General features: G+C 35.3%; 1 protein-coding gene across 27 annotated transcripts in view; it reads left to right on the top strand.

The window, feature by feature from the left end:
- Positions 1-26,927, top strand: part of CCDC7 (coiled-coil domain containing 7) — a 331,505-nt gene that overhangs the window by 218,993 nt on the left and 85,585 nt on the right. For 25 of the 27 annotated variants that reach the window (XM_067702677.1, XM_067702668.1, XM_067702526.1 and 22 more), the window contains 5 exons: positions 5,009-5,092; positions 8,152-8,235; positions 10,388-10,471; positions 12,321-12,404; positions 26,078-26,161. In XM_067702677.1, the coding sequence (XP_067558778.1) occupies positions 5,009-5,092; positions 8,152-8,235; positions 10,388-10,471; positions 12,321-12,404; positions 26,078-26,161 (420 nt within the window). The remainder of the gene's footprint in view (positions 1-5,008; positions 5,093-8,151; positions 8,236-10,387; positions 10,472-12,320; positions 12,405-26,077; positions 26,162-26,927) is intronic. The other 2 variants (XM_067702572.1, XM_067702562.1) reach the window with 2 other exon arrangements.

The following is a 26,927-nucleotide window of genomic DNA, read 5'->3' as shown; positions in this document are numbered from 1 at the left end:
AATTGACACTAACTATAAATGTAAATGTTTTAAAACTGGATTTAATCTTCAGAATTGTATCCATTAAAATACACCATTAAGATATTTAAAAAGCAAATGACACTCACCATTGCAACAAAAAGAGTAAAATACTTAGGAATAAACCTACCTAAGGAGGTAAAAGACCTATACTCAGAAAACTATAAGACACTGATGAAAGAAATCAAAGATGACACAAACACATGGAGAGATATACTATGTTTGTGGATTGGAAGAATCAATATTGTGAAAATGACTATACTACCCAAAGCAATCTACAGATTCAGTGCAATCCCTATCAAATTACCAATGGCAGTTTTTAAAGAACTGGAACAAAAAATCTTAAAATTTGTATGGAGACACAAAAAGCCCTGAATAGCAATCTTGAGGGGAAAAAAATGGAGCTGGAGGAATCAGACTCCCTGACTTCAGACTATACTACAGAGCTACAGTAATCAAGACAATATGGTACTGGCACAAAAACGGAAATACAGATCAATGGAACAGGATAGAAAGCCCCAGGGATAAACCCATGCACCTATGGTCAACTAATCTATGACAAAGGAGACAAAGATATACAATGGAGAAAAGACAGTCTCTTCAGTAAGTGGTGCTGGGAAGGTAGCTACATATAAAAGAATGAAATTAGAACACTCCTAGCACCATACACAAAAATAAACTCAAAATGGATTAAAGACCTAAATGTAAGACCGGACACTATAAAACTCTTAGAGGAAAACATAGGGGAAACACTCTTTGACATAAATCACAGCAAGATCTTTTTTGACCCACCTTCTAGAGTAATAGAAATGAAAACAAAAATAAGCAAATGGGACCTAATGAAACTTAAAAGCTTTTGCACAGCACAGGAAACTATAAGCAAGATGAAAAGACAGCCCTCAGAATGGGAGAAGATATTTGCAAACGAATCAACGGACAAAGGATTAATCTCCAAAATATGTAAACAGCTCATGCAGCTCAATATTAAAAAATCAAACAACCCAATCAAGCAATAGGCAGAAGACCTAAATAGACATCTTTCTAAAGAAGACACAGATGGCCAAGAGGCACATAAGAAGCTTCTCAACATCACTAATTATTAGAGAAATGCAAATCAAAACTACAATGAGGTATCACCTCACACCGATTAGACTGGGCATCATCAGAAAATCTACAAACAACTCCTGGAGAGGGTGTGCACTGTTGGTGGGAACGTAAATTGATACAGCCACTATGGAGAACAGTATGAATGTTTCTTAAAAAACAAAAAGTAGAATTGCCATATGACCCAGCAATCCCACTACTGGGCATATACCCAGAGAAAACTGTAATTCAAAAACACACATGCACCCCAGTGTTCATTGCAGCACTATTTACAATAGCCAGGTCACACAGAAGCAACCTAAATGCCCATTGACAGACGAATGGATAAAGAAGATGTGGTACATAAATACAGTGGAATATCACTCAGCCATAAAAAGGAATGAAATTGGGTCATTTGTAGAGATGTGGATGGATCTAGAGACTGTCATACAGAGTGAAGTAAGTCAGAAAGAGGAAAACAAATATCATGTATTAATGCATATATGTGGAATCTAGAAAAATGGTGCAGATGAACCTGTTTGCGAGGCAGAAATAGATACAGATGTAGAGAACAAACATATGGACACCAAGGGGGGAAAGCAGGGGGGTGGAGGAATGAATTGGGAGATTGGGATTGACTAATATGTATAAAATAGGTAACTAATAAAAAGAAAAAGAATTGGCTGTTTATCCACAATTCCACAAAGTAGAAACTCAGCAGGTAGTCTGTGAAAGAGCTGCAGTAAAGGTTTAGCACAAAGGGAATTATTCTTTGTTGCTGTGGAGTTAAACTTTAGCCTTAAATTCCTGGTTTGTTAAAATAGTTTCAGTACTTAATTTTCAGGGCCATGATTGATCAGTATGTTCCCTTATAAACTGAGTTTTAGCTAGCCAGTCCCAATGCTGTAAAGAAAACATTAAAAATAAATCATTTCAACCGTTAAGAGAAAAAAAAAAGCAAATGACAGAGTAGGTTTGCAGCACAAACATCCAACAGAAAGCTTTCAACCAGATATTTAAAGAATTTCTAGCATAGAAATAAATTGAAAACCCAATAGAAAAGTGGTCAAAATCTTAAACATGTACTTCACCAAAGAAGATATCTAAATGACTAATAAACATTTGAAAATTATAGCCCTATTAGTAATCTAGAAAATTGGAGTTAAAATCATGAAGATACTATGACATACCATCATTGAGCCTAAATCAGAAAGAATGACAGAATCAAGTCATGATAATGTAGAGCAACTATTACAGAACTTTCAGAAACTGCTGGTAGTAGTATAAACTGATACATGCACACACTGGAAAACTGTTATTTCTACTCCTTATTGGGAACTCCAATAAGATTTATGGCTGACTTTTCATCAGAAACTATGGAGAGCACAAGGCAATAGGATGGCCTATTCAAAATGCAAAAGAAAAATAACTGTCAACCCAAAATTTTATATCCAGCGAAATTATCTCTCAAAAATAAAGGTGAAGTAAAGAGATTTTAAAACAAATAAAAAATTGAGAAAATTCATTGCTAGCAGATTCACTTTATGACAACTACGAAGGAAATTCTTCAGGCTGAAAATTTGAATCCCCTAAAAAAGAGACTGGGTAAAAGTAATTCTGTAATTATAAAAGGTAGTATAAATACATATATGTAAAGAAATAAAGCAATAATTAAACAATAATTAAATATAAATAATGTTAAGTTTTAAAAATGACTTTATATTTATAGCTTATAGGTTATTATATTTATAATACGTATAATAGCAGTGCAAAAATGTGGAGGAGGGAATAATGGTATATGAGGGTAGCATTTCTATACCTCACTGGAATTACTGGAATTTACTTAGTATAATTCTGATGTAGATTCTTTTTTCATTGTGAAAAAATTGACCTATAACATTGTGTATTTAACATTTACAAGGTGTTGATTTGATACATTTGTATATTGCAACATGATGACCACCCTAGTGTTAGCTAATGCCTCCATCATGTCAGATAATTATCATTTCTTTTTTGTGGTAAGAACATTGCCTAGTCTCTTTTAAAATTGACTGTGGTGATGGTCATACAACTCTGTGAATATATCTTTAAAAACATTGAAATGAACACTTTAAATGGGCAAATTGTATAATATGTTATATATGTTTTAAAACTAGCTCAATGAATGCCAAGAATAGGATAAAAAAGGATTTCAAAAGTGGGAGGGTATGATAAGGGAGAAAACTGACTTTTACTAGATAATACATTTCTCCAGCACATACTTTTTAATTGCTAGTACTTAACCTAACCTTCCCTCAGATGCTGTTTTCATTGCCTCTTGCTTATTTAAGTATTCTTTGCTTCCTTAATTCAAATGAGCAAGTCCTTCTTACATATACCAGTTGCAGAAAGAACTAGAGAAGCTAAAATATTAACTGCTAATATTCCCCAGTTTTGTTTTGCTATAGATCTTATTACTTTCACAAAATGTTGCTACTTAAGTATTGAAAAGTTGTTCTGCCTAATCTGACACACCTGTTTCATTTTGGTAATGGTGCTGCAGCAGGTAACCACCTCTACACAGATTGCACAACCTTTAATACTTACTGACTCATCCATTTCTCTGAAAAAAGACTTCCATCTGGGTATCTTAGTCATGACAGGTTTCTAACTTCAGGTACATGTTCTGCTAGAAACAAATTCACCACAAAATTTTAGACCCAATAGTTGATCATTTCTAATTATTCCTTTTCAGTATAAACTCTCCTCTAATAATGTTCATGTATTTTTCTTGTAATTGGACCTAATTGCAGTTATTAAATCAAGCAAAAATTTTAAATGACATAGGAACTCAAATGGTAAGAGACCCAATCTCAATCCAGGTACTTCTACAAATTTAACCATTTCTTCCTCCCAAGCAACAAGGTCTACATGCTGAAAGGACTTGGGAGAGCACGTTTTTTCAATCTATAAAACATTCTGTTATTCTTTTCCATCACTGATGCCTACTTTGTTTATGCTTAAGTAACATAAAAAGGGCATTAAAATATTCCTGGATGAGTCCAAGTATTTCTGCTCTGTGGTAAATTTCCATGGCGACCCTAGTTTGCAACATAATCTGAGGAAAAAACTGTTATATTCCACATTACTGGGTATATATCCCTACAGTATGATTATGAGTTTAATGTACACTTAAGAGTTATATTATTATAACTCTCCCAGATATTTTAATTTAGCATAAGAGATAGCATTGTATGGAAAAAGCACTGGTTAAAGAATTATAAGTTGGAAGGTTGTACATCAAGTTTGTCATTATCTGGATACACAATCTTGGTCAAGTCATTAACATCTCTAAGCCTCAATATATGGAGGCTTAATGATTGCTAACGGCCATTCCAATTCTAAGGTTTAATGATTCTTCAACCCATATAATCCATTATAATGCATATTTATTAATAACAAGGCTAATTATGATAGTACCGCACATGGGGCTTTCTTGGTGGCGCAGTGGTTGAGAATCCACCTGCCAGTGCAGGGGACACGGGTTTGAGCCCTGGTTCAGGAAGATCCCACGTGCCACAGAGCAACTAAGCCCATGAGCCACAACTGCTGAGCCCATGTGCCACAACTACTGAAGCCTGCACAACTAGAGCCCATGCTCCACAACAAGAGAAGCCACCACAATGAGAAGGCTGTGCACTGCAATGAAGAGTAGCCCCTACTTGCCACAACTGGAGAAAGTCCACGTGCAGCAACGAAGACCCAACACAGCCGTTGTGTGTGTGTGTGTGTGTGTGTGTGTGTGTGTGTGTGTGTATATATATATATATATATAAAAGATAGTACTGCACATGAACACACAGACACACACACACTCATGTGTTAGGGTTACTTTACAAAGTGTTTTGATATCTGTTTATTTCTATAGAAATTGATCTAGAACCCTTGAAAGATACTGTTGGAAGACGTATATTAATGGCAGAAATGAAGATACAACCAAAGAGTGTCCCTGGTAAGTCTAATCCTTCCAAGTCTAATCTTTATGGTTTATTTACCTTCTTTGGAGTTTATGTATGAATTTTTTAATGATAAGAGTACTTGTATATTATTATTATATAGGTAAAGTCTTCGTGATTACCCTCATAATTAATTGTACTGTGGTATTTACTAGAACTTTAAAAGTTAGCTAGACATTTTGATTTTTAGAAATGAGCCATTTAAAAATTAAACCATAAAATTAAATGCTATAGTGGCCTTAGAATATACTTGATGCAAGTATGTTCAGTTCTGTTCTAATCTTTTTCTATTACTGGCTTAGATAGAAGGAAAAGGAGAAAGGTTTCCGGATCAATGTGATAACAACAAGGGGAATTTAACAGATAGTTAATTCATTGGTTACCATTTCTCTCTATTCGATGGAAATATCAGGTATATTATCCTAACTCATCTGTGGTAGAGTCATTAGTTGTGTTACGTAGTTCAGAGATTGTACTACAGCCTTTACTCTTGTAACAGTGATAGGCACACTGCCCTTGACTTCTGCTGTGACACCAAAAGAGGCAGACAATTTAACAGAGATGTAACGGAAAGAGACAAAGACAACACTCCTAAAACCACTATTATCCAAGGCTTTTTCCCTTGGGGAGCAACAGTTATGCTTTCAAACTGCTAAGGGAAATGACTTCAGTAAAATATTTTAGCCAAATAACTAAATATATAAACAAGAAAACAATAATAATATGCCCTGTAAGAGGAAGAAGTCAGTATGCAGAGATGCTATATTATATATCTAAAATATTCAGTTTTCAGCATAAAATTATGGGTCATGTAAAGAAACAGTAAAATGTGACATATAACAAGGAAAAAGACATGCAACAAAAAACTGCCTGTGAGAATCCTAGATATTGGACAAAACTAAAACTAAACTAGACTAAAAAGCAGTTATTATAAATATGTTCAAAGAACTAAATGTAAACATTATTTAGAAGGAAAGGAAGGTCTGATAGTGTTTCATCAAATAGGGAATATATACAAAGAGAAATACATTATTTTGAAAAGGAACACATGTAAATCCAGGATTGAAAGTACAATAACTGAATTTTTTTAAATCCAGTAGGGGGTGTTCAGTATTTTAACACTGTCAGAAGAAAGAATCAGCAAATTTAAAGTATGGAAATATAGCATGGACAGCAGAGGCATTAAAGAGCAGAAAATATCATTTTAAATAATGACAGAAGAGAAAACCAGATATTATAAATAAAATGGTTAAAATAATAAACACTATATATACATGCTTTGTCTTCTCTCAGTTTCTCTGTGTAGCACAAAGTTATGTAAATAAATAATTTAAAAAACAATTGTAATAAATGAATTTATGTTTATATGTTTCATATATAAAAATGGGAAAAAATTATAAGAATTAAGTTATAAAGAGAACTATATATGTAGAATATGAAAATAACATTTCTAAATCTTCCTGGAATTTAATCTGTTTAGTATAAGTAGAAGTAGATTCTAAAATTGACTATGGTGACTGTTACACAGTTCTATGAATATACTGATAAGCATAGAATGGATGTTTAAAATGGGTCAACTGTATAGCATGTTACATGTTTTTTTAAAAATAGTTCAGCGAACTCCAAGCAGGGTAGGATTTTTTAAAAGACTTAAAAGCAATAAGAAATGTTGTGAAGGAGGAAAATTGTGTCTCTTAATAGATTAGGTTTCTCCACCCCATATCATTTATTATGCTCCTAGTTTTTAATTCAGTCTGCCCTCAAGGGCTGTTCTTACTGCCTCCCTGCTCACCTAAGGCTCCTTTGCTTTCTCAGATCAAATGAATCAGTTCTTCTAATTATATCTGTTGGAGAAAGACCAGAGGGCTAAAGTTTGTCTGCTGATGTTCTCCAGTTATGTGTTGCTATAGCAGACATTACTTTCACAAATGCTGTAACTTAATTACTAAAAACTTGTTCTGCCCAATCCAATGTGTCTTTGATTTTAGTAGTGACGCCCCATATGGTCTTCACCTTTGTTTAGATTGCAGTGGTGATAAATTTGTGTTGCCTCAGTGATAGAGCATGTTTGAAGTATTCATGGGCTCAGCCATTTCTCCAAAGGAAGACTTCCGATCTATAAATTCTGGATATGACAGGTTCCAACTTCACTTACATGCTGTGTTAGAACCAATTTTTGCCCACACAAAACTTTACGCAACAGGTGACCCAGAGTCACCAATTCTCATTATTCCTTTTGCAATATAAAATTCTTTTAAATAAATTTTTTTCTGATATTGGACCTATATCATCATTTCTGAATCCAACAAAAAGTAAAAACCATGTAAAGACTCAGATGGAAAGGGGTATAATATCAGTGCTCACATTCCTGCAAATTACCCATTTCCTCCTGCACAGGGGAGAAAAGGTCTACACGCTAAGAGAACCTGAGAGGGTGCTTTATCTCTGTCCACAAATTACTTGTTTTTCTTTTCCATCAATGATGCCTACTTGACAAACAGTTGCATAACCTTAAAAAAAGGGAATTAAAGTGTTCCTGGACAAGTCAAAGAATTTCTGCCTCACAGTAAAATTCTGTGACTGTGATGCCCATTGTTTGCAATTTAACATGGGAAAAAAATGTCATGTCTGGCCTCACCAGGTATATCTTTACGATATGAATATGCTTTTAATGTAGAGAAGAAAGTTATATTTATTAAAATAAACTCTCTAGGATGACTTAAATTTGCAAAAGACTTTGTATTTTATGGATAAAACCCTAGTTAAAGAATTATCAGGTATCAGTTTATGGATCAGTTTTGTTGTTACCTAGATTTGTGGCCTTGGTCAAATCACTAACCATTTCTAGGCCTCAATATAATGAGGCTTGTATGATTGCTAACGGCCCTTCCAACTCTAAGGTCCTGTGAGCCTACAGTCCAGGCATTTCATTATAATTGTTGTCCTATAATTTTAAAATGCTAATTAAAGGAGTACTATACACACATAAACTCACACACAAAAACACATGTTAATATATACCTTACAAAAGTGTTTTGAAACTTTATTTCTATAGACACTGATACAGAGCGCTTCCCAGATGCTATTGGAAGAGGTATAATAAAGGGTGGAATCAAGACACAATCCAAGAGTCATCCTGGTAAGAACAAGAATATTTCAAGTCTATTTCTGCTTTATTTATCTTCTCGAGTTTATTTAAGTTTGGGTCTAAATGACTATAGTACCTATATGCTATTACTATAGGATGAAACGTTTTCACTAATTCTCTCCTATTATTATTGGAACTCTAGCAGTTACTAACAATGGAAAATTAGCTACATAGTGTAAGTTTTAGAACCCATTCATTTAAAACTTATCCATAAAAATTCAATGCTGTAGTAAGCTTAGAATATGCTTGATGGAAGCATTTCAAATGCTGCTCTACTCACTTTCCTTTTCAGACTAGAAAAATGGTTGCTTTGTATTTGCAAAAGCAGAAAGGCTGGTTTAGGAATGGGATTAAAAGAGAGATTTCATTGCTTACTAATTCCCTCTATATAATTGAAATACCAGGCACATTTTCAGTATCTCAGGTGAAGTAGAGATGTTTAATTTTGTTATGTAGTCCGTAGTTTACACTACTGCCACTTGTCTTGGTGTTATAGTGTTTGACACACTGCTTCTTGATCTTTGGTGTGATATTAAAGGAGGCAGAGAGCTTAACAGAAAAAGGAAAGAGACCGTCAACAGGAAAAACAAGTGTCATCCAAAGGTGACTGTTTGCATGCCCAAGTCTGTGCCCCCAGAGGAGCAACATTAGAAGATTCACACTGCAGAGAAGGAGACTTCTCTACAATAGAATATATTCCAGCCAAGTCACTAAATAAATAATCAGGCAAACAGCAACAGCAAGCCTCCAAAGGGGAGAGGAACTCAGTATCCAGATTTCTTACAAGATATTGTCTAGAACGCCCTGTATAAACCCCCCAAAAATATGAGACATGCAAAGAAACAGTAAAGTGTGGATCATATACTAGGAACTTCAGGAAGAGTAGGCTTAAAAAATAATTTAAGCAGTGGGAGGGTATTGTGAGGAGGGAAATTGTGATTCTTACTAGATTTCAGATTTCTCTAGCACATACTCCCTTTTCCCTCGTCCTTAATTCTATCTGCTATCTGCTATCAAATGCTCTTCTTAATGCTTCCTTGCTTATATAAGCATCTTTACATGCTTCTTTCAACTGGGCCTGTCATTCTTAACCTATACCAGTTGGAGAAAAACCAGAGAGCCTCAATTATATCTACTCAATTGGCTCTTTAACACTTACTTCTGGTCTCAGCCATTACAACAAAGTAAGATCCACCTTATGGTGTCAGGTTCAGGATAGGTTTCCAACCTCTGGTGCATGCTCTTCTGTAACTAGCTTTCATTCATAAAACACTGGACACATAATTTGACCCAAGTCAGCAATCCTACTTAACCCCTCTTTCAATATGAATTTTTCTTTAAACTTTCATGTATTAAAACAAAATACATGAATGTTATTTCTCTCCTTTGACCTAGTTAGTACTTTCTAAATCCCGCCAAATGTCCAAATCACATAAAAACTCAGATGGGATGGGATGCAGTCCCAATGCTGGTACTGCCTCAGATTTACCCATTTCCCCCTCCCCAGTTACAAGGTGTACATAGTAAGAGGACCTGATAGGCAGTTTTTCTTAGACTACAGAATATCTTGTTACTCTTCTACATCTTTGATGTCTGCTTGATTTACATAGCCTTAAAAATGGCATTAAACATTCTTGAGAGAGTCAAAGAATTTCTACCTGGTAGTAACTTTCCGTAATGTGGGACCATGGTTTGTCTCTTGACCAGTGGGGAAAAAATGCCACGTTCCACTCATAGGTATATCCTTAACAGTATGAGTGTCCTCTTAGTGTAAACTGGGCAGTTATATCATTTACACGAACTCCCCAAGATGATTGAAGTTTGTATGGGACAGTGCATTGTGTATGAAAAGCACTGGTTAAGGAATTATGGGGCATCAGCTTGTACTCAGTTTTGCATGATCTTGGTGTGTGTTCTCAAATCACAAAACATCTCTAAGCTTCAATATCATGAGGCTTATATGATTGCTAAGAGCCCTTCAAATTCTAATGTTTTATGATTGTGCAGTGCAGACATTATATTATTTCTTTTCTGTAATACAAGTACTAATTAAGTTAGTACTACACACAGACACAAAGACACACATACATGTGTGTTAATGGTTACCTTACAATGTGTTTTGAAATTTGTTTTCTATCCATAGAGACTGATATACAACGCATGAGAGATACTGTTGGAAGAGAAAAAGCAGTTGGTGAAATCAAGACACATCATCAGAGTCACCCTAGTAAGAACAAGAATTTTCCAAGTCTAATAATTTATGGTTTATGTCTTCTCTGGGACTTAATTAACTATGAATCATTAATGATAACAGTAACTGTATGTTAGTATTAATGGGCAGTAATCTTCATGAATTTCCTCTTATAATTAGTTAAACTCTAGTATTTACTGTCAATGGAAATTTAGCTGGATATTTTTCAGTTGTAATCTCATCCATTTGGAAAGTAATCCATATAATCCAATGCTCTAATGACCTTAGAATATGCTTGGTTTAAGTATTTATAACTGTGATTCTACTCACTTTCTTGCTGGCTTAGAAAGGAATATTGCTTTGAAATTGAAAAAGCAAAAAAGCTAGTTGATGAGTGGCATAAGAGGAACATAACAGTTATATCACTGATTACCAATTTCCTCTACATAATTAAGTTGGTATGTAAATTTATATCTCTACTAGAGTGGAGTTCTCTAGCTGAGTTTCATTATTCGCAGATTACTGCTTTAGTCCTGGAGTAACAGGGTTCGATACATTTCTCTTTGTTGCAAGAAATACTGTCGTTTTGAACTTTTTACAGAATTGATGCTGAAAGCTAGCATTGGAAAGTAACTGAATCCTCAGATATAAGCACCAAAATTTGTGTTTTCACTGAAATTTAAGGCAAGATTTCTGAAACTTTGCTTTTGAATGCTTTATTTTATTATATTCTTGCTTTTATTCCTGTAAAAAAAATAGTGTTGTAAATGAATCAAATAAATATTACTTGCTCCAACAGCTTTTAACTGGGGAAAAGCTGCGTGGTGTAAAAATGAAATTGTTGGAACCAAGCAGTTAAATTTGGTGTATTACGATAAGCCATTTTTCCATGTCTTTAATTTTCAGAGTATTTTTGGTTAGGTTCTTTCAATTAATTTTTGCTTCCATGTTGCTTATTAATAGGAGTCCTTGTCAGTTTTGAATAACAGCCTTAGACACAGCAACAAAGTGCTTTCATTTACATCCGTTCAATTCTGGGACAAAGTGAGAGAGTGGCATGGCCTTTTATATACTACCAAATGTAAAATAGATTGCTAGTGGGAAGCAGCTGCATAGCACAGGGAGATCAGCTTGGTGCTTTGTGACCACCTAGAGGGGTGGGATAGGGAGGGTGGGAGGGAGACCAAGAGGGAGGAAATATGGAGATATATGTATATGTATAGCTGATTTACTTTGTTATGAAGCAGAAACTAACACACCATTGTAAAGCAATTATACTCCAGTAAAGATGTTTAAAAATAAAATACAAAAAAGAATCATGCCTTTTAACAACAAAATTAATTATTTTATATTTATTAATGGTAAATTTATAATTAAACACTAAATAAAATCTGAAAGACAGAAACTGCTTCGAGGAAAGGAGTTGAAATGAATGTAGTAATCAAATACAAAAATGAAAAAGTGTTTTGTCCCACCTCACCAGGTACATCCCTCCCATATGAATGTGTTTTTAATATATACAAGAGAGTTATATTTATTAAGAAAAACTCTCAAGGATGACTTAAATTTGTGAAAGACTTTGTATTTTATGGGAAAAGTCCTAGTTAAGGAACTATGAGGCCTCAGTTTATGAGTCAGTTTTGTCATTGCCTGGATATATGGTCTTGGTCAAATCACTAAGCATTTCTAAGCCTCAATATAATGAGGTTTAAACAACTGCTAATGGCTCTTCCAATTCTAAGGTATTATGTCTGCAGTCCAGACATTTCATTATAATTCTTCTTCTATAATAAAAAGATCTAATTAAAGGATACACACATTCTACAAACATACACATGTTAATACTTAGCTTACAGAAGTATTTTGAAACTGTTTATTTCTATAGAGAGTGACACAGAACGCTTCCCAAATATTGTTGGAAGAAGTATTATGAAGAGTGAATTCAAGACACAACCCAAGAGTCATCTTGGTAAGAAGAAGAATATTTCATGTCTATTTCCTGTTTTTTATCTTCTCTGAAGTTTATTTAACTTTGGATCTTTAGTGACTACAGTACCTATATGCTATTATTACAGGATAAAACGTCTTCACAGATTCCCTCCTATAATTACTGGAATTCTAGCAGTTGCTATCAATGGAGAATTAGCTGCATATTTTTAATTTTAGAATCCATTCAATTAAAAAAATGATCCATAAAAATGGAATGATACAGTGAGCTTGGAACATGCTTGATGGAAACATTTCAAATGCTGTTCTACTCACTTTCTTTTTCAGGCTAGAAGTATAGTTGCTTTGTATTTGCAAATGCAGAAAGGCTATTTTATGAATGGGATTAAAAGAGGGATTTAGCATGTAGTTATTTCATTGGTTACTAATTCCCTCTATATGTTTAAAATATCAGACACATTTTCAATATCTCATGTGAAGTAGACACCGTTAGTTCTATTATATAGTTTATAGTTCACACTGTTGCCCCTTGTGTTGGCATAACAGTGTTTGGCACACTTCTTCTCAATTGGTGTGATACCAAAGGAGGCAGAGAGCTTAACAGAAAAATAAGGGAAAGAGACAGTCAACAGAATCTTTTTTAAAACAACTGTCATTGAAAATGGTAGAGTAATAACCCTGAGCTCACCTTAGCTCATGGACATAGCAAAATTACAATTATTTACCGAACAACCATTGATGTAAAAGACTGGAACCTACCAAGAAAGGTCTTCTAGAACTAAGGATATAAAAAAGGGACCACAGCAAGGCAGGTAGTAGGGGCAGAGTCACAGTATAGTCAGTTCCCTGGCTTGGGCAACTCATGAATGGGAGAATAATTACAGTTGCAGAGATTCTTCCCAGCGAATAAGGGGTCTGAGCCCCACATCAGTCTGCCCAGCCTGGAGGTTCTGCAACAAGAAGATGAGTCCCCAGAACATTTGACTTTGAAGGCCAGTGGGGCTTGCTTTTAGGAGTTCCAGAGGGCTCTGCGAAATAGAGGCTTCACTCTCCAAGGGCACACACAACATCTCACATGCTTCAGGTCCCAGCATAGAGGCAGTAATTTAAAGGATTTGGGGTCAAACCTACCTGCTAATCTTGAAGAGTCTCCCTAGGGACATAGACACTGACAGTAGCCATTCTTGAGAGTTCATTCTACCACTGGTGCTGCAGCACCATTTTGGAATCCACCCCACCAACAACAACCAACCTGTAGGCACCAGTACCTGGAAGCCTCAGGCCAAGCAACTAACTGGGCAGTGACACAGCCCAACCCATCAGAAGAGAGACTGCTTTAAGACTTTCTGAGCCAAAAGCCACCCCTGGACACATACCTGCACACCAGAGGGTCTAGGACCTGGCACCACACACCAATGTGCAGGCAGTAGACCCAGGACCCCCAGGGCCCTGCAGCCAGAGATCCAGATCCACCCACCAGTGGGCAGGCACCAGCCCCAGAATCACTGACTCCACCCACCAATAAGCTTGCTCTAGCTTCGAACCAGACCCACCCACCAGCAGTCCATTGCCATCTCTGGAAGCCCTCAGCCCTGCAGCCAGACCCCAGAACCTGTCACTGCCTGCCTTTGGGCTGGCACTGTCCCGTGGATCTGGCTTCACCCATTGGTGGGCTGGCCCCAGCCTCAGGATCTTCTAGACCTGACTCCATCCACCAGTGATACAGAACTAACCCCAGGGCTCCCCAGGGTTCTACAGCCAGCCACCTTGTGACCCAACCCTGCCAACCAGTGGAGGCCGGCAGCCTCCACACAGGAAGGTCCTGGCAAACAACCAGACTGGGTTGTTTGGCCACCCATAGCCATCAGCTTACCACAATAGAAGGACCCGCACAACACATATAGGGGCACTCCTAGAGGATATAGCTCTGATGACGAGAGCAGTGTACTGCTGGGATTCATAGGAAGTCTCTTGCAAAAGGCCTCTTCTCCAAGGTTGGGAAATGGAACCAACCTCCCAGATACATAGAAATATAAACATTAAGTTAGACAAAATGAATTGACAGAGGAAAATGGTCCAAATGAAGGAATAAGATACAACCCAGAAGAAGAGCTAAGTGAAGTAGAGATAGACAACTACCCAACAACGAATTCAGGGTGATGATCCCAAAAAACTTGGGAGAAGAATGGATGGACAGAGTGAGAAATTAGAAGTTTTTAACAAAGAGTTGGAAAATATAAAGAACCACTAAACAAGATGAAGAATACAATAACTGAAATGAAAAATACACTAGGGGGAATCAGCAGTAGACTAAATGGTACAGAGGAACAGATCAGTGGGCTGGAGGACAGAGTAGTGGAAATCACTGATGCTTAGCAGAAAAAAAGAATGGAAAGAAATGAAGACTGTTAAAGAGACTTCTGGGACAACATCAAGCATATTAACATTCACATTAGAGGGGTCCCAGAAGAAGAAGAGAGAAAAAAGGTGACAGAGAACATATTTAAACATAATAGCTGAAAATGTCCCTAACTAGGGAGATGAAAAAATCCCAGTCCAGAAAGAACAGAGAGTCCCAATCCAGAGGAACACACCAACACACTTTGTAATTAAAAATGCAAAAATTAAAGCTAAAGAGAGAATATTAAAAGCAGCAAGGGAAAAGCAACAAGTTACGTACAAGGGAACATCCATAAGGCTATCAGCTGACTTTGTAGCAGAAACTTTGCAGGCAGAAGGCAGTGGCAAGATATATTTAAACTGATGAAAAGGAAAAACCTAGAACCAAGAATACTCTATCCAGCAAAGCTCTCATTCACATTTCATGGAGACATCAAAAGCTTTACAGGCAAGCAAAAGCTGAAAGAGTTCAACACCACCAAGCCAGCTTTACCAGAAATGTTAAAGGGACATCTCTAAGCAAAAAAGAAAAGGCCACAACTATAAACATGAAAATTATGAAAGGAAAAGCTCATCAGTAAAAGCAAATATATAGTAAAAGTAGAAAATCAACCATATGCAAAGTTCATAGGAAGGATTAAAAACAAAAATGGTAAAGTCATCTATAACCACAATAAGAAGTTAACAGATACACAAAATAATTAGATGTAAAATATGTCAAAAATAGTAATCATGAGGGGAGGAGAGTACAAATGAAGCATAGTTAAAATGTGTTTGAAATTAAGAGATCGAACTTTAGATAGATAGATAGATAGCTGTATATAAACCTCATGGTAACCACAACCAAAAATTCTGTAATAGATACACAAAGAAGAGAAAGTAATCCAAACATAACACTAAAGATAGTCATCAAATCACAAAAGAACAAAAGAAGAAGGGAACAAAAAGACCTAGAAAAACAACCCAAAAACTATTAACAAAACTACTATTAACTATTCTTTTGGCAATAAGAACACACATATCAATAATTACATTTAAATGAGCTAAATGCTCCAATCAAAAGACATGGAGTTGCTGAATGGATACAAAAGCAAGACCTTTGTATATGCTACCTAAAAGAGACTCACTTCTGATCTAAAGACACAGACTGAAAGTGAAGAGATTGAAAAAGTCATTCCAGGCAAATGGAAATCAAAAGAAAGCCCAGGTAGCAATAATTATATCAGACAAAATAGACTTTAAGACAAAAGAAGGACATTACATAATGATCAAAGGATCAATCCAAGAAAAAGATGTAACAATTGGAAATATATATGCACCCAACATAGGAGATCCTTAATAAATAAAGCAAATATTAACAGACATAAAGGGAGAAACAGACAGTTACACAATAATAGTAAAGGACTTTAAAAGCCCACTCAAGTCAACAGACAGATCATCCAAAAAGAAAATCCATAAGGAGACACTGGCCTTAAATGACATATTAGACCATATGGACTTAATAGATAGATATAGAACATTCCATCCAACAGCAGCAGAACACACATTCATGTCCACATGAGACATTTTCTAGGAATGTTAGGCCACAAAAGAAGCCTTGGTAAATTTAAGAAAACTGAAATCATATCAAGTATCTTTTCCCACCACAACACTATGAGGCTAGAAATCAACTAAAAGAAAATACTGCAAAAATCACAAACACACAGAAGCTAAGCAACATGCTACTAAACAACCAATGGATCATGAAGAAATCAAAGAGGAAATCAAAAAATACCTAGAGACAAATGAACAGAAAATGATCCAAAAATCTATGAGATGCAGCAAAAGCAGTTCTAAAATAAAAATTTATACTGATACTAACAAACCTCAGGAAACATGAAAAGTCTCAAATGAACAACTTAACTTACACCTAAAGGAACTAGGAAAAAGATGAACAAACAAAACACAAAGTTAGCAGAAGGAAAGAAATCATAAAGACCAGAGAAGAAATAAATGAAATAGAGACTTAAAAATGGAAAATATCAATGAAACTATAACCTGTTTCTTTGAAAAGATAAACAAAATTGACAAACCTTTAGCCAGATTCATCAAGAGTAATATGCAGGGCCCAAATCAATAAAATCAGAAATGAAAAAGATGTTACAACCGACACCACAGAAGTGCAACTGATCATGAGACATTAGTTGGAAAAACCGTATGACAACCAGGACTGAACCAGGAATAAAAAGAAAATATGAACAGACCAATTATCAGTAATGAAATTGAACCAGTAATTTAAAAAAATAACCAAAAAACGTAAGTCCAAGAACAAGTGGCTTCATAGGGGAATTCTACCAAACATTTAGAGAAGAATTAATACCTATACTTCTCAAAGTATTGCACAAAGTTGCAGCGGAAGGAATGTTTCCAAAGTCATTCTATAAGGCCAGCATCACATGATATCAAAATGAGACAGAGATATCACAGAACAGAAAATTACATGGGTGAAAGTAGATGCAGAAGCCCTCAACAAAATATTAGCAAACTGACTCCAACAATACATTAAAATGATCATACACTATGATTAAGTGGAATTTATCCCAGAGATACAAGGATGTTTCAGTGTCTGCAAATCAGTGTGATACATCACATTAACAAAGAATAAAAACTATATGATTATCTCAATAGATACAGAAAAAGATTTTGACAAAATTCAACATCCATTTATGATAAAAACTCTCCAGGAAGTGGGTATACAAGGAACATGCCTCAACATAATAAAGGCCATATATGATAACCCCATAGCTAACATTATACTCAACAGTGAAAAGATGAAAGCATTTCCTCTAAGATATGAAACAAGGATGCCCACTATTGCCACTTTTATTCAACATATTATTAGAAGTCTTAGCCACCACAGTCAAACAAGAAAAGAAATAAAAGGAATCCAAATTAAAAAGGGAAAGTAAAATTGTCACTTTGTAGACAACATGATACTAAACAAAGAGAATCCTAAAAACAGCTACCAAAAAATACTAGAGCTCAAGGATAAATTCAGTAATTTTCAGGTACAAAATTAATATAGAGAAATACATTGCAATTCTATATACTAACAACAAACTCAGAAAGAAATTAAGGAAACAGTCTCATTTACAGTTGCATCAAAAAGAATAAAATACTTAGGAATAAACTTATGTAAGGAGTTAAAAGACTTGAAATCAGAAAATTATAAGACACTGATGAAAGAAATTGAAGATGACACAAACAGATGGAAAGATATACCATGTTCATGGATTGGAAGAATTAATATTTGTTAAAATGACTGTATTGGGTTCATGCCCCAGTCTGGGAAGATCCCACATGCCACGGAGCGGCTAGGCCCGTGAGCCATGGCCGCTGAGCCTGCGCGTCCGGAGCCTGTGCTCCGCAACGGGAGAGGCCACAACAGTGAGAGGCCTGCGTACCGCAAAAAAAAAAAAAAAATGACTGTATTACCTAAGGCAGTCTACAGATTCAGTGCAATCCCTATCAAAGTACCAAAGGCATTCTTAGAATTAGGAGAAATAATTTCAAAGTAGTATAGAAACAAAAAAGACCCTGAATAGACAAAACAATCTTGAGAAAGAAGAACAGAGATGGTGGTAGCATGCTCCCTAACTTCATACTATACTACAAGGCTACAGTAATCAAAACTGTATGATACTGGTACAAAATTAGACACATAGATCAAAGGAACAGAATAGAGAGCCCAGAAATAACCCCACACACTTATGGCCAATTAATCTATGACAAAGGAGACAAGAATATACAATACAATGGAGAAAAGAGAAGTATATTCAATAAGTGGTGCTGGAAAAACCAGACAGCTACATGTAAAAGAATGAAATTAGACCGTATACAAAACTAAACGCAAAGTGGATTAAAGATCTAAATGTAAGACTGGAAATCATAAAACTTTGGAAGAAAACTTAGGCAGAACACACTTTGACATAAATGGTGGCAATATTCTTTTGGATATGTCTGTTAAAGAAAACAAAAGCAAAAATAAATGGGAACTACTGATGGGAGCAAATATTTACAAATGATATAACTGTTAAGGGGTTAATATTCAAAATATATATACAGCTCATATAACTCAATATCAAAAACATGAACACCCAATTAAAAAGTGGGCAGAAGACCTGAATAGACATTTTTCCAAAGAAGACATGCAGTTGAACAACAGATGTATGAAAAGATGCTCAACATCACTACTTAATATACTGATATGCTAGTCAAATCACAATATCACCTCACACCTGTCAGAATGGTTATCATCAAGAAGACCACAAATAACAAATGTTGGCAAGAGTGTGGAGAAAAGGGAACCCTTCTACACTGTTGGTCAGAATGTAAATTGGTGTGGCCACTGTGGAAAACAGTATGGAGGTTTCTCAAAAAACTAAAAATAGAGCTACCATATGACCCAGCAGTTCCACTTTGGGGTGTATGTCCAAAACAAACAAACACAGTAATTCAAAAAGATACATGCACCCAAATGTTCATAGCAGCATTATTTACAATTGCCAACATATAGAAACACCCTAAGCATCCACTAGCACTAACAGATGAATGGGTAGAGAAGATGTACATATGCACACACACAATGAAATACTACTGACCATAAAAAAGAACAAAACTTTGCCTTTTGCAGCAACATAGATAGAGGGCATTATGCTAAGTGAAGTAAGTCAGACAAAGACAAATACTGTATGATATCACTTACATATGGAATCTAAAAAATACAACAAACTAGTGAATATAATAAAAAAGCAGATTCACAGATATAGAGAACAAACTAGTGGTTACCAGTGGAGAGAAAATGGTGGAGGAGCAAGATAAGGGTAGGGGATTAAGAAGTACAAACTACTATATTTAAAATAAATAAGCTATAAGGATGTATTGTAGTATACAGGGAATATAGCCAATATTGTATAATAACTATAAATGGAGTTAACTTTTTAAACATGTGAGTCACTATGTTGTACACCTGAAACTTGTTTAATATTGTAAATCAAATATGCCTCAATAAAAAATTTTAAAAAAACTGTCATCCAAAGGTGATTGCATGCATGCCCAAGGCTGTGCCCACAGAGGAGCAACATTAGAAGCTGCACACTGCAGGGAACGAGACTTCAGTAGGACAGAAGATAGTTTAGCCCAGTCACTAAATAATTAATCAGGCAAACAACGACAAGCCTTCAAAGGGGATGGGAGCTCAGTATCCAGATTTCCTACAATATATTAGATACACTGCCCCCCCTCAAAATATGAGATATGCAAAAAAACAGTAAAGTATGAACTAAGGAAAAAAAGCAGACCACAGTGCGGTTCCGGATGTAAGATACTATAAAACAGTTATATATATTTTTGAAGAATTAAAGAAACCCATGCTTAAAACAGAAAGGAATATTGATGACAATGTCTAATCAAATAGAGAATATTAACAAAGAGATAGAAATTATTTTTGTTAAAAAAACACAGTGATAACTGTGGAGTTGAGAGTACAATAACTGTAAGGAAAAATTTACTAGAGGGGTTCAGGAGTAGATTTGATTGTCAAAAGAAAGAATCTCCACACTTAATGACTACAGAAGAAGTAGAGCTGAGAGAAAAGGGGGCAGAAAAAATATTTGAAGTAATTATGGCTGACAGTTTGGAAGCACATTTGATGAATATAAATCTGGATATCCAAGCCAAATGAAGTCTAAGAGTAAGCACAAAGAAATCTACAACCAGATACATCAAGTAAAAGTAATGGAAGACAAAGACAGAAACTCTCGAATGTCACAAAGGGAAAGCAACACATCATTAAAAAAGAGAACCCTGGTAAGATTAACAGCTTACTTAGCATCAGGAACTATGAAGCCCAGGGGCTTCCCTGGTGGTTCAGTAGTTAAGACTCTGCACTTCCATGCTTCCACTGCAAGGAGGCATGGGTTCAATCTCTGGTCAGGGAAGTTCTGCATGCTGTGAGGTGTGGCCAAAGAAAGAATGAAACTATGTAGCCCAGAAGGCAGTGGGATGCCATATTAAAATGCTGAAGGAAGAAATTGTCACCATGAACTTTTTCTTTCAAAAGTGAAGGTGAGATAAACAGATTCCCAAATAAATGAACACTGAGAGAACTGTTTGTTAGCAGACCTGCCTTTTGAGAAATACTAATGAGAGTTCTTCAGGCTGAAAGCAGTGGACCTTAGGCAGTGATTTTAATCCGTTCCAAAAAAGAGCATGTGTTAAAATAATTCTGTAATTCCAAAATCTGAATATACCAGTCACTAGTACAGAGATTGAAACAGTAATTAAAAACCTCCCAAAAAACAAAAGTCCAGGAACAGACTGCTTCACAAGTGAATTCTACCAAACATTCAAAGATTTAATACCCAATCCTTCTAAAACTATTTGAAAAAATTGAAGAGGAGGTAACACTTCCAAACTCATTTTATGAGGTCAACATCACCTTGATACCAAAACCAGAAAAATACAACACACACACAGACACAGACATACACACAAAGGACATTATAGGCCAATATCTCTGATGAAGATGGATGCAAAAATCCTCAACAAAATATTGGCAAGCCAAATTCAACAATACATCAAAGGGTCATACAAGTGTGATTTATTCCAGGGATGCAAGGATGGTTCAACACCCACAAATCAATCAGTGTGATACACCACATTAACAAAATAAAGAATAAAAACCACATGATCATCTCAATAGATGCAGAAAGAACATTTGACAAAATTCAACATCCATTTATTATAAAACTTCTCAATTAAGTGAGTATAGAATGGCCATACCTCAACATAATATAGGATAAACCCACAGCTAATGTCATACTCCGTGGTGAAAAATTGAGAGCTATGCCTCTAAGGTCAAGAACAATTCAAAGATGCCACTCTCACCCCTCTTATTCAACATAGAGTTGGAAGTGCTGGCCAGAGCAATTAGGCAAGAAAAATAAAAGTCATCCAGATTGGAAAGGAAGAAGTAGAACTGTCTCTATTTGCACATGACATGGTTTTGTATATACAAAGCCCTAAAGACTCCACCAAAAAACTATTGGAAATAATAAACAAATACAGTAAAGGATACAAAATCAGTATACAAAAATCTGTTCCATTTCTATATGCTAACAGTGGGCTAGCAGAAAAACATATTAACAAAAACAATCCCATTTACAGTCTCAACAAAAGGCAGAAAAAGCCTAGGAATCAGTTTAACCAAGAAGGTGAAAAGACTTATACGAAAACTATAAGACATTGTTAAATTGAAGAAGACACCAACAATGGAAAGATATTCCATCCTCATGAATTAGAAGAATTAACATTGTAATAACTGTCCATATTACTTAAAGCAATCCACAGATTCAGTGCAATCCCTATCAAAATCCCAAGGACATTTTTCACAGACACAGAGCAGAAAATTCTAAAATTTCTATGGAACCACAAAAGACTCCTCCAAAATAGCCAAAGCAATCCTGAGCAAAAATAACAAAGCTGGAAGTATCACACTCCCTGGTTTCAAACTATATTAGAAAGCCATAGTAATATAAAGCAGCCTGGTGTTGGCAGAAAAACAGATATAAAGATCAATGAGGCAGAACTGAGAGCCCAGAAATAAACCTATGCATATATAGACAATTAATTTAGGACAAAGGAATAAAGAACCTACAATGGAGAAATGATAGTCTCTTCAATAAATGATATTGTGAATACTGGACAGCCACATGGCAAAAAAAGTGAAACTAGACTACTATCTCACACCATACAGAAAAATTAACTCAAGATGAATTAAAGACTTGAATGTAAGACCTGAAACCATAATCTCTAGAAGAAAACATGGGCAGTATGCTCTTTGACATCAGTCTTAGCACTATCTATTTGTGTCTCTTCACGCAAGGGAAACAAAAGCAAAAATGAAAAAATGGGGTTGCATCAAACTGAAAAGCTTCTGCACAGCAAGGAAACTATAAATAAAATGAAAAGACAACCTAACAAATGGGAGATATATTTGCAAATGATATATCTGACAAGGGATAAATATCCAAAATATATAAAGAACTCATACAATTCAAAAACAAAAAAGCTAACAATGCCATTAAAATGAGCAGAGGAGCTGAACAGAAATTTTTCCAAGAAGACATGCAGATGGCCAACAGGCACAAGAAAAGATGTTCACTATTACTATTAAGGAAACGCAAATCAAAACTATGAAGAGATGCTACCTAACATTTGTCAGAATAGCCATTATCAAAAAGACAAAAAGTGTTGGAGAGGATGTGGAGAAAAGGGAACCGTAATACACTGTTGGTGAGAATGTAAAAAAGATGTGGTATGTGTATATACAATGGAATACTACTCTCCATCAAAGATGAAATCTTGCGTATGCAACAACATGGAGGAACCCGTAATACCCTTGATGGTGTTACGCTAAGTGAAATAAGTCAGACAGAGGAAGACAAATACGTACCACATGATTTCACTCATATGTGGAATTTTAAAAGTTAACCATGTATTACTTTAATAATCATAAGAAACAATAAGGTGTTTCACTTGGGAAACAGAAAACAAACCTGAAACAAAAATAGTGCTCTGAAGTTCTAGACCCCCAAGTAATTAGAGCAGCCCTAATGGCCAAGGTATAAACTGTTTTTACACAGTAACCTAAACTATAGTCTGAAGAGCAAGACTCTTGGGTTGTATTCTCTTTTGTTCCATCATGCTTTCTCCTTCCCTTTTGCAGCTTTCCATAAGCAACGATATTTTTTCAGTTTTTTCTCCTTCTTTGTGAAACAAAATATATGTTCCCAATGTACTTTATGGCTACTGCATGAACAAGTTCATGTAAAAAATAGAAGTAAATAGATTAAAGTTTATAAAAGGAATTCTGTACTTCAAAAGACAATATGAATGCATATTTTGTGTCCTTTCTTCTCTTAATTGATTTAAAATGTGATTGTATAGAACAATATGTATATCATTGTATTGTCGGGCCTATAAAAATATGGAAAAGTGATATATTCTGTAGTACCTGTGCAAAGGAGATGTATGAGAATGGTGATATATTTGAGTAAAAAATGATAGCAGATGTTAACTTGAATCCACAGGAACAAATGAAGAGAACCAGAAATTGTGAACAAGAAGGTTAATATAACAAACACTGTACATATGTACTTGCTCTTCTTTCTTCTGTCAGCTTTTTTCAAGGGCACAGAGTTATATAAAGAAATAATTATTACAAACTCTTTTATATTTAAAGGTATAATATGTATAACAATAGCACAAAAATGGGGAAGAGATAACAGAGCTATATAGGAGTAATATTTCTATATATAATTGGAATTTAATAATATAAATCTGAAGTAGACTCTAAAATTGATTGTGGTTATGGTTACACAACTCTGAATATAATTTTTAATGAAACCATTGATTTGGACACACTTTAAGTGGACGAATATTATGGTATGTTATATATTTTAAAAATAGCTTCGTGAACTACAAAAATTAAGAGATTTTAAAAGATTTAAAGCAATGGGAGGATACCGTGAAGGAGGGAAATTGTGACTCTTACTCGATTAAAGATTTCTCTAGTGCATACCTTTAATTCCTAGTGCTTAACCCAGTCATCCCTCAAATGCTGTTCTGATTACCTCCCTGCTTATCTGAGGATCCCCTGCTTTCTTGATTCAAATGATTCCATTCACCTTAGTTATATCTGTTGAAGAAAGACCAGAGTGGCTAAAATATATGTGCTAATATTCCCTAATTTTGTGTGGCTATAGATTTTATTACTTTCACAAAATGTTATTTATTGAAAACTTGCCTGCCTAATCTGATGCATCTTTGTTTACTTTGTTAATGATGCCCCAGGTGGTATCCTCTCTGTGAAGAATGCAATATGGTACATTTGGGCTGCCAAAATCATAGTGTGACCTTTTACATTTATTCATGGGCTCAGCCCTTTTTTCAAAGCAGTCTTCTACTAGACAATGTCAGGATCATGACAGGTTTCCAACTCCATTTACATGCTCTACTAGAACCAACTTCATTCACTAAACTTTTTGGGGGGGGGGGGGTTCTTGCTCTTTTATTTATTTATTTATTTTTAACATCTTTATTGGAGTATAATTGCTTTACAATGGTGTGTTAGTTTCTGCTTTACAACAAAATGAATCAGTTATATATACACATATGTTCCCATATCTCTTCCCTCTTGCGTCTCCCTCCCTCCCACCCTCCCTATCCCACCCCTCCAGGCAGTCACAAAGCACCGATCTGTTCTCCCTGTGCTATGCGGCTGCTTCCCACTAGCTATCTACCTTACTTTTGGTAGTGCATTCACTAAACTTTTAACCCAGGGAAACAGGCATTCAAACAGAGCCCTGTTAAAACCACTAACATCAAAAGGCAACTGTGTGCATGCCCAAGGATGTACCCTTTAGGTCCCCAGTCCTAGTTATCCCTTTCTCAGTGTGAATACCTTTATAATAATTTTCATGTATTTTTCATGTCATCGAACATAGTTAATCATTGTTAATTATAGCAAAAATTTAGATCACATAAAAGCTCAAATGGAAATGGATCCAATCAGAGTCCTGCTTGTGGTACAAATTTCACCATTTCCTCCTTGCAAGACATAAAGTGTACATGCTCGAGGAATCTCAGAGACACTTTTTCTCAATTCAGTGAATATCGCGTTACTCTTTAAATCAGTGATACCTACATGGTTTACAGTTACATAGCCTAAAAGGGAATTAAAATGTCCAGTAAGTCAGAGAATTTCTGGCTCATGGTAAGTTACTGTGACTAAGAAGACTATGGTTTACATCTTGTCTTGTTGGGGAAAAAAAAAAATGTTAAGTTCTGCCTCATTGGGTACATCCTTGCAGAATAAGTGTTCTTTTAATATAAATCTGGAAATTGTATTGCCATCATAAATTCTCTGGGATGATTTCCACTTATGTAAGAGATAGCATTATATTGAAAAGCACTGGTTAAGGAATTAAGTACTGGTTAAGGAATTATAGAAAAGTACTGGTTAAAGAACCTCTAAACTTCAATATAATGTGACTTATGTAATTGCTTTATCTGTTCTAATTTAAGGCTTTGTGATTCTCCAAACCAGACATTTCAACAAAACTCATCTTCTGTAATAAATGCTAATTAAGTTAGTGCTACACACACACAGACACACACACACATGCAGACACACACACGTTTGTATGTAAATGGTTACCATGCAAAGTGTTTTGAAATTTGTTGTTTCTACAGGGACTAATGTAAAAGGCTTGACAGATAAAACTAGAAGAGGTGTAATAAAGGGACAATTCAAGATACAATCGATGGATCTCCCTGGTAAGGACAAGAATTTTACAAATCTAAGATTTCAGGTTTCCTTATCTTCTCTGGAGTTTAATTAAGAATCATGAATAACATCAGTATCTATGGTTTATTATTACATGGGCAAAAGTTTTCAAGAACTCCTTCCTTTAATTAGTTGAATTTTTGTATTGAATATCAGTGTAAAACTAGCTACATATTGTTAGTCTTAGAGCTCATTTGTTTAAGAGCTAATCCATAAAAACCAGTCCTTTAATAAACTTAGAATATGCTTGGTACAAATAAATATGCCCAATTACATTCTATTCACTTTCTATTTTCAGCTTAGATAGACAGTTCTGAATTTGCAAATGTAGAAAGGTTAGTTAAGGAATGTGATAGATGAATATAACAGATGGTTATCAATTCCCTCTTTATTAGACCTGAAGTAACAGTGCTAGACACATTTCTCTATGGTGTTTTCTGTGATGTTGAAAGAAGACACCTAAATAGAGAAAAAAGGGAAATAGACATTCAAACAGAGCCCTGTTAAAACCACAAACATCAAGAGGCAGCTAGCTGTGTGCATGCCCAAGGATATGTCCTCTGGGAGCAATGTGCAAGGCTTCACACCTCAGGGGAAAGATATGTTAGTAAGATAACTCTGAGAAATCACTGTACACAAACAAGCAAGAAAGCACACTAAACAACAAGCCTCAGAAAGGGAAACAGAGATCAGAGTCCAAAGATGCTATGATATATTATCTTAAATGTCCAGTTATTAGTAAAAAAAAAAAATTAA

Source organism: Pseudorca crassidens, chromosome 1 (genome assembly GCF_039906515.1).
Source record: "Pseudorca crassidens isolate mPseCra1 chromosome 1, mPseCra1.hap1, whole genome shotgun sequence".
Lineage (NCBI taxonomy): Eukaryota > Metazoa > Chordata > Mammalia > Artiodactyla > Delphinidae > Pseudorca > Pseudorca crassidens.
This window is presented reverse-complemented; position numbering and strand designations above follow the sequence as displayed.